Source organism: Centruroides sculpturatus, unplaced genomic scaffold (genome assembly GCF_000671375.1).
Source record: "Centruroides sculpturatus isolate CEXI.00-Female unplaced genomic scaffold, Cexi_2.0 scaffold1017, whole genome shotgun sequence".
Taxonomy (NCBI): domain Eukaryota; kingdom Metazoa; phylum Arthropoda; class Arachnida; order Scorpiones; family Buthidae; genus Centruroides; species Centruroides sculpturatus.
Window position 1 is genome coordinate 79759 of NW_019385285.1, and position 8969 is coordinate 88727.

At 36.6% G+C, this 8969-nt stretch overlaps 1 protein-coding gene across 1 annotated transcript; it reads left to right on the top strand.

The window, feature by feature from the left end:
- The first annotated feature begins 291 nt into the window (after positions 1-291).
- LOC111637186 (ribonuclease H-like) lies at positions 292-1551 on the top strand. The gene has a single exon (XM_023382613.1). It carries the CDS (start codon positions 292-294, stop codon positions 1549-1551), a length of 1260 nt encoding a protein of 419 aa, XP_023238381.1.
- Positions 1552-8969: the final 7418 nt, after the last annotated feature.

Sequence of the window (8969 nt, forward strand, 5' to 3'; positions counted from 1 at the left end):
GACACCCTCGTACTATTGTCCCATAGGAACCAGGAGATTCTTCAAAGAGAGATTAACCAGTTCCTCCAGATGATACAAGACTGGACTATTGAAAATAAACTTATCATCAATACTAAAAAATGCCAATGTGCAGTGTTCCCGAGAGTGAACCCACTCTACAATAAGCCGAGGATTACAATACAGGATGAAAAGATTAAGTGCACCGATAAAATAAGTTACTTAGGGCTTCAAGTAGATTGTCTAATGAATTGGACGTTGCACATAGAATACATAAAACAAAAAGCCATCATTATGGCTCATGCACTGAGATCCATTAGCAGGAACCTTTGGGGTCTGAGTTACCAAAGCTCTTCACTCATTTACCACTGTGCAATAGAACCAGCAGTCCTGTATGGGGCTGAGATTTGGGGGTATGCAACAAGAAAACAACAAATTAGAAGGAAATTACTCGCCATTCAACGAAGCTGTCTCATCACAGTGTGCAGGGCCTATCGCACGGCCCCAACTAGCGGGCTGCAAGTGATTGCAAATTCTGTCCCCCTTGACCTTAAAGCCTCGGAAAGGTATTGGGACTTCCAACTTAGGCATTTCTCTGATCAGCTGGCCATATCTGAGACCACCCCTACCCAAGTGAAAGACATTGCAGTCAAAATCCACAACCATGGATCTGATAGATTCAGCGACTACTACCTATTGCACCCGGCCACTGATCCCCCAGATGTGGTACTTTGCACAGATGAAAACAAAAACATAGCTACAAAGTTTTACACAGATGGGTCAAAAGGCCTAATGGGGGTGGGTGCAGCTTTTGTAGAAATAGATTGTAACAATAGGGTGGTTCATCAAGCCTATTACAAACTAGGACCCTTCTGTACGATAAATCAGGCAGAGAGTCTGGCCATCCTCAAATCCCTGGAGCATATTCAGAGAACAATCAATAACAGGACCAAAGAAGAAATAACAATTATTAGCGATAGCAGGGTGGCTCTTCACCAAATAAAAGCAATGAACACTAAATTCAAGCTAATAAAAGATATCATCCACATGGTGTCTAATCTGAAAAGTAATCACATCAAAGTACACTTTCATTGGACAAAAGGGCATTCTGGAGAAATAGGTAACGACAAAGCAGACTTTCTGGCAAAGAAAGCTATAAGTCATTTAAATGATCCAACCTTCTCGCTTGTTCCCTATAAATGGGTAAAGAACCAGCTCAAAGAATTCACAATCAACAGGTGGCAAGAGAGGTGGGCCACGGAGATGACAGGCAGAGTGACCTTCAACTTTTTCCCGGACGTCAAAGGGAGGGATAAATTGAGCCACTTCAATCCTGATTTTCATATTACCCAATATATTACTGGTCATGATGGCTTCAAACAATATCTCAACAGGTTCCTAAACAAAGTGACCAGTATTTGTGAATGCCAGGAAGAAGATGAAACTCCAGAACACATTTTGTTTACCTGTGTCAAGCACGTCACTCATCGCAAGCAGCTCAAGCATGTAATGTATCAATATTCTCAGGAGTTCCACTGGCCCTGTCGAAGTTAGGACTTCCTTACTAACAACATTACAACAACTGCCTTCAAGACATTCATTCTCAAAACAGGGAACACTTTTCCCAACTTTACCTCAGGGATCACCGCAAGCCAAGATGGTCTCCCTTCTCCAGTGACAACAAACTAGCCGGCAAATATTTTATGTTTGTGCTCATCGCAACCTTTGTGTTTGTGCTCATCGCAACCTGCCTCAGCAATGCAATCAGCCTGGATAGCCTGGCAAGGTTGTACGGTTAACTTTCTTTCTTTTATACGCGCTAGCCTAGTGGTTCAGGCCACTTGTCACTCTTTTGTTCCCCTGGACCAGTATAACTAATACTAGGTCTTCAGCGTCCCCCCAAGCTGGGGTTCATGTTATGTTATATTATGTTTTGTTCATTCTAAATTGTCATATACATTTGTATTCGCTAAGTTCGGTTGTTCGGTTAACTTTCTTTCTTTTATACGTGCAAGCCTAGTGGTTCAGGCTACTTGTCCCTCTTTTGTTCCCCTGGACCAGTATAACTAATACTAGGTCTTCAGGGTCTCCCCAAGCTGGGGTTCATGTTATGTTATGTTATGTTTTGTTCGTTCTAAACTGTCATGTACATTTGTATTCGCTAAGTCGCGAGTTGTCTACTGTGATCTTTGTTTAATCCGCGATCTGTTGTACTCTACAAATTGGAGCAGTTTCATTGTTTTTCTTCAGGCATGTACCTACATTTTGTATTACATTCATTTGTGTTCCAATAAACGGTGCAGGGTGCTGGATGCTCACAAATCTCTTCACACTTTCCTATCATACTTACCCCATCTTCCCCTCCCCCCTCTCTTATCCTCTTCTCACTTCTCTTCTAAGGCTAAGCCTCTGGTACGGCCTTCTTAACTTTTACAGAGAGAGTCATCACAGATAGAAACTGAATTGGCTCAGGCACTGAACAAACATGTGGTCGGTTCCTTACCTGTTTTGGCAACCATCTTGGCTCAAAAACAGTGCCCTCTGTTGGATTTGGGCTTGCCAATACACTAGGGCTTTGATTAAGATATGGTTTAGCTGTATATCTACTATAGTTCTGGACAAAGGCTAGAGTGATTTGTTGCCAATTACAGCAGTCCTAGTTCGTTTACTCTCCCTCATTTTACATACTGTAAAAAAGTGATCCTTTCTTTTTATATCTGTTACAATTTTTGTTCTGAGCAGCTATTGGAAAGGTGATTCACATAACCACAATGAAGACACTTCCATTCAAGTGGCAGCTAACGTGTGTGGGGTTGAAGTAATATCTGAGATTGTTTAGATTGTCTTTTTTAGGTTCTTTTTGAGTGGAAATCCTAATAGCATTTACTGTACTGGTATTGGAGACAAAGGTTTCCAACTGGATACGAACAGAATCTAAAGCATGGGCACGTGACAAGGCTTCCTTGAGTTTTAAAGTATAACTTTCTAAAAGATGTTGAATCTGAGGGAATAACAACCCAGCAATAAAAGTAGTGTGTACATATTCAATTTTATACTCTTCAGCAGAGACAGAAAATAAGTTTCAGTCCTTGTTTAATTCCCTGAGGTTCTGATAATATAGGTCAACTTGAAGATAAGCCCAGTGTTACTTGGACAAAAGTAACAACAAACATCAAGATTATTAGATTATTTCGTACTTCTAATCATTCTATTATATTATATTAAAGTATTTGATTTATATAACTACAAAGTTTACCTTATGTAAGGGTTTATCACACCAAGTGACCAATCTAACACATTTTTAAAATTCTTTATTCCTCTACTGTACACAATTTAAAGAATCTTAAAAATGTGTTAATTGGACACTTGGTGTGATAAACCCTTACATAAGATAACCTTTGTAGTTAATATATCTTATAGTATTTGATTTATGTGTGTTATAATATGTAACAAACATTAAAATGAAAACCATATGAAGGATTATTGGACAATACATCATAAGGCCCCCTCTCAATGTTTATGTGGTTCACAGAAGGCGATTTAATTTCTTTCGATCGATATTTAGATCTCAACAGAAAGAAAATTAAATACGTAGTTTTTAAAATCACTGGTATAGTTTTAATATGGCCCTGGGAGAATCGCCAGAATTTTTTAACTTGTAAAGGGGTCGCGTATTCAAGAAGGTTGAAAAACACTGCTTTAATACATAGGAAGGATTTGTTTCACTGCAAAGTCTATGGAGAACCTTTTCCATTTGATTGGACGATAAATTTATTACACTCCTTTCTGAAGGCAAAGTATGTCCAAAAAGGAACCACCATTTATTTATCTCGTGTTCCTGACTACACACTTTCTTGGCGACTGGCCTTTCTTTTTAGGCTACTGATCGCCAGAAGCAGTGACGGCCTTAGGGGGTGGCGAGCAGGGCAATCGCCCGGGGCCTCGCGCAACAACCAAGTAGAAAAAAGTTGATATTTAAAACTTTTTATTTTATCCTTGGCTATTAGTTATAACAATAAAATAAATTTAATTTATAGTACAGTATAAATTAATATTAATAAGTGCCTACTATTTCAATTCACATACTTTGCACAAAGGACAAGGGCCTCGCAAAGATCTGCCGCCCGGAGCCTCGCAATGGATAAGGCCGCCGCTGGCCAGAAGTTAAAGTCCTTTTAAAAACACAAAAAATAAAAACTTAATTTGCCATTCGGACGAAAATTTACAAAAAAATTACACTCCTTTTAAGCTCTGATTAGCGCTTTCTGGCTTGAAAGACTTGGCTTTATTCAATAAAAGTAACGGAGAATCTCACTCCTGGGAAAATTGCCACCAAAACCACGCCCCCTTCGACTATACCAATCAGAATCTAGAATGTAAACAAATGCTAAAAAATCACTATTTTTTGTTATTTGACGCTATTTAGACGAATAAGCAAGTTTTTCGAAGCTTAAAATTGAAAATCTCCCGCCAAAATAGAAACTGCCTGATAACACCGGAAATGACGTTATAACATCACTTTTGTAAGACCGCCGATTGGGGGGAATTTTATTCCCTACCGTCGGGATAGCTCTAAGATCTATGCGTATGTGGGTGGCGGTTTTAAGAGTCAGAAAAAGACAAGTGTTTCACAGAGAAACCGTTTATTTTTGTCGAAAATGCTTACATATTTCTTTAGCAAAGATCCTTAAATTCAGAATGTTGGGTTGTCTTCGGAAGTTGTTTTCGGATTCAATCTGGTCCTACGCTGGAGGGGTCCCGTGACAGCGTCGAGTGAAAAGTTCGTAATCTCTTCAGTGACAGCACACGAATGATGAAAGGAAGCACTACAGCTGGAGACAAACGAACACAACAGGTAGTCTAGTGCAGTGTTTTTCAAACTTCTTAAATACGTTACGTAAATTAATTAGCCAGAATTTTTTAACAAGTTAAAAAATTCTGGCGATCCCCAAACTTCTTAAATACGTTACGTAAATTAATTAGCCAGAATTTTTTAACAAGTTAAAAAATTCTGGCGATCCCCAAACTTCTTAAATACGTTACGTAAATTAATTAGCCAGAATTTTTTAACAAGTTAAAAAATTCTGGCGATCCCCCAGGGCCATATTAAAACTATATCAGTGATTTTAAAAACTACGTATTTAATTTTCTTTCTGTTGAGACCTAAATATCGATCGAAAAACCAATTGTACTGTAAAATAAACAGGCACAGCCTTCTCACTGAAATTGTGGGTTTTTTTATTGTAGTGTAGGACCTACAAACACTTGTCTTTTTCTTTTACCCGCGACCCCCGTGTAAAATTTTGCGACCCCCTAGGGGTCGCGATCCACAAGTTGGAAAACACTGGTCTAATGGAAACTTCTGTCCTTGAAATCGGTGTTTTTATAAGTTTTTTGAGATCGACTTGTTGCTAATTGGACAGACTTTACCTCATCGCTTTCTAATTGGTCTTCCACCCGTCTCCAGGTGTAAATGGAGCTTCGGATAGTTCGCGGGAAAGGTCGGCTGGAGATGGTTTATCCGACACCATCTTTTAGACTCTGATCATGTTTAATCGTTGACTATGACACCTATGCTCATTTAGATATTTTTTTGGTTTCGTTTTGCTTTCTAAAACTGCTTCTTAACTTTTAAATTTTCTTTTTCTATATCTAAAATTTTGTTTTTCCCTCTACACTTTATGAGCGTCGATGTCAAAGTCCGATGTCGCCGATTCGACACTTATATAATTTATTTCTCTCGACATTTATTTTTCGGGGGGTTATTTCCGAGACCTCACACTTCTCTATTTGATTCTTCTAAAAATCGTTATAATACTATGTATTAGATTTAAAATATTTGATATATAAACCAGAAAGTTGTTAGCTAGAAATAGAGGAACTTCAACCGATCCCATTTCTCACGTCAAGGAGTCATAAAACAGTTGGATGCTAATGACTTTGTGAAAGGGAAAAAGTTCCATACTTAGAAACTTAGAACTTGTTTGGGAGAGAAAAACTTATCTAGCTAACATATAAAAAGAAAATCGATTCAATTTAATACAAATTTTTTTGCGTAGTACGTAGCGAAGTGAGTTTCGCGGGAAAAATTTTACGGCTAAATGTTTCAGATAAAACATTAATGGCTTTATTAAATAGTCAATCAACATAAAAATTAGAAAATTCAGAGTTAAAAAACAGAAAATATAGCTACTTTAGTTCGTTTGTTTACAAGCGCACTTTGATGAAAGAGCTCCAGTGAGTAAACAACCAATTATTTCCATAGACTAAATAAAAACTAAAAATAGAAAAAATTTTTTCGCACCAAATTTTTTAATTATTACGTTGGATCAAGAAAAGTAATAGTTGAAATAGAGTCATACGACTAAAAGGAAGCCGGTTGCACTAAAAAGTTTTGAATTTAATAATTATTTCAAATTGCGTCAAGCCATAAACTTCCTGTGATTGTCAACATTGTCCAGCTACAGTAATTAGACTCCTTGTGTCAACAAGGAGTGTCAGGCCCCCTGGTCAGTAAACTTAATCCTGGCTCGTCTTCAGAAAAGGTCGTGCATACTTGGCTGTAGGAAATACTACACCTGACAAAGGATTATAGCAGGGGTGGCCAACCTGCGGCTCGCGAGACACATGCGGCTCTTTGAAGGATTATTTGTGGCTCTCGATAAATGTATCCGAGTTCCCTTTTCATTTTTGTGTTATTATATTTTTAAAAATTATTATCGTTCCGTATGTGTTTCAAAATGTCTTTTAAATTACTAACAACAAATATGAAAGACTAAGTGCAACGTTGTAACAAATTTCATTTCCATCCAAGTTAAAAATGATATGACTCATCGAAAACTGCGCGAACGAACATAAACAGTGGTGTAATCGTCCGTCATCGACCGACTCCAGACCGATTTTGAATTTGTAAACTGTCATTGCAACGGACAGTTGAGATTATGCTCTGGAGGAAACAATTTGTATCACTCTTGGTACGGATATAATTTGTAATCTGGAGTTTTTTGCATACCTTTTTAATACGTATTTAATTGCGGCTCGCGAAAAATTTCAAATATTGAAAAATGGCTCGGACTATCAAGGAGCTTGGCCACCCTGGGATTATAGAGTTAAACCAATTATTTCATTTTGTTAAATATTCATTTTTGTTAATTTATTTCTGCTGTGTTTAAATTTAATTTTGTTCTTTCAATAAATAACAGTAGAATAGTTCTTTTTATTCAAATGTACTTTATTCTGAATACTCAATTGAAGACTATTAAATTATGTTGAAAATATTTGTTTCAGAAAAGTTTTTGCTGGAGTTGATTTCTAAGGTGTGAATTTATTTTTTAATCTTATTTGTATATTTTGTAATATATAAAAATTCAGATCTTAAATATCACATTTTATTTATTTATATAAGAGCATCTTTGATGCAACTGGCTCATTAGTGCGCTACTAAGAATTGCAGTGTGTTAAAAAGGTTTAGACCAGGGGTGGCCAACATGAGGCCCGCGGGCCGCATGCGGCCCGCCGGGAGTCGTGTTGCGGCCCGCGGAGCTAGGTCAAATGAACATAAATGTTAACTTTATTGTACATATCACCAAATGAACATTAGAAAAGTTAAGAAGATTTGGAAGAGTTCTATGAAACGTATTTGGACAAGGATAAATATCTTGCGTTTTACAAACATGCTCTGTCAATGGTTTCGCTATTTGGAAACACTTATGCGTGTGAACAACTTTTTAGTCGTATGAAGTACATCAAATCACAAGTGAGAACACGAATTACTGATGTTCATTTGGAAAACTGTTTGCGTGTAGCGACTACATCAGTCCAGATCAATTTTGATGCACTTACTTGTTAGTTCTGTAAAACAAAGTCAGATGTCTCACTTTTAAATATTTTTAAATTGTCTAATAAATATGTTTCTTGGTTATTAAATAAATGATTCTCGGTTATGTTTTATTTTCTTCAAAAAAATAAATATACCTATTTTTTGTGTTTTTTTTTACATTAAACCAGGCAAGTGTTTGACCACGATCTCACTTACTGGAAAGCAACGATGCGGTTGAAGCTGTTGCACGCTTGCTTGTTTACTTTAATTTAAAAAAAAAATTAGGTGCGTGGCCCGGCAGGAAATATTATTTCTGAAATTTGGCCCGTCTGCTAAAAAGGTTGGCCACCCCTGGTTTAGACCATTGAACTAGATCAATCTAATTAACCCTAATTATCAAATTATGTCTATGTATAAGCATCTCAAAGCCTGATATTTAATAATGAAACCAAATGATTGCCAGATTTTAAATCAGGTTATTTTACCACTGTTAATTAATACAAACATGCCTGAAAGGGAACCTATATTTAGCAAAAATCTGTCATTAATGAGAGATTTCTTTGGTCCCTTGAATTTTCTGCAAAAATGAAAGATTCTGCTGTATACAGGTTATTTTACAATGTAACACAAATAGAAAAGAAAATTGGGCCGTATAATGGAAAATTTGGTATTCTCTTCCATGCTCAACAGAAAGTTTTTGCATATTTTTAACAGCTGTCTTTCCTTAACATAGATATGTGATTTTAATTATAAAAGTTGTGAAATTTAACACTTTGTTGCAATTGTGAGATTGTACTCTTTATTTAGAACACGGACTTATACAGTAAACTAAAATAAATATTTACTATAATGCAATTTTTATTTTTAATGGTGTCTTGAAGTTTGAATAATTTCATATGTTTTTTAAAATTAAAATAAGTGTAATCTAGGTACGCTATTCTGTCATAGTTGGTTGAAACATGTGTTCAGAGTTTGAGAGTAAAATGTTTGAGGCTATTCATTCGAAACGGAACCGAGAATTTCTGAGAAGGTAAGCAATAAAACGTCCAGATGACCACCGAACGAATTTACCCAAACAACATATGTACTGTACACATAGCTGTAGTCTATTTATTTTCAAGGGCTCCCAAAACGTTTTTACGTTTTTTCAGCG

Bases quoted from the DNA above. Each gene is read 5' to 3' on its own strand.
- LOC111637186 (XM_023382613.1), top strand. From the start codon at position 292: ATGGCTCATGCACTGAGATCCATTAGCAGGAACCTTTGGGGTCTGAGT.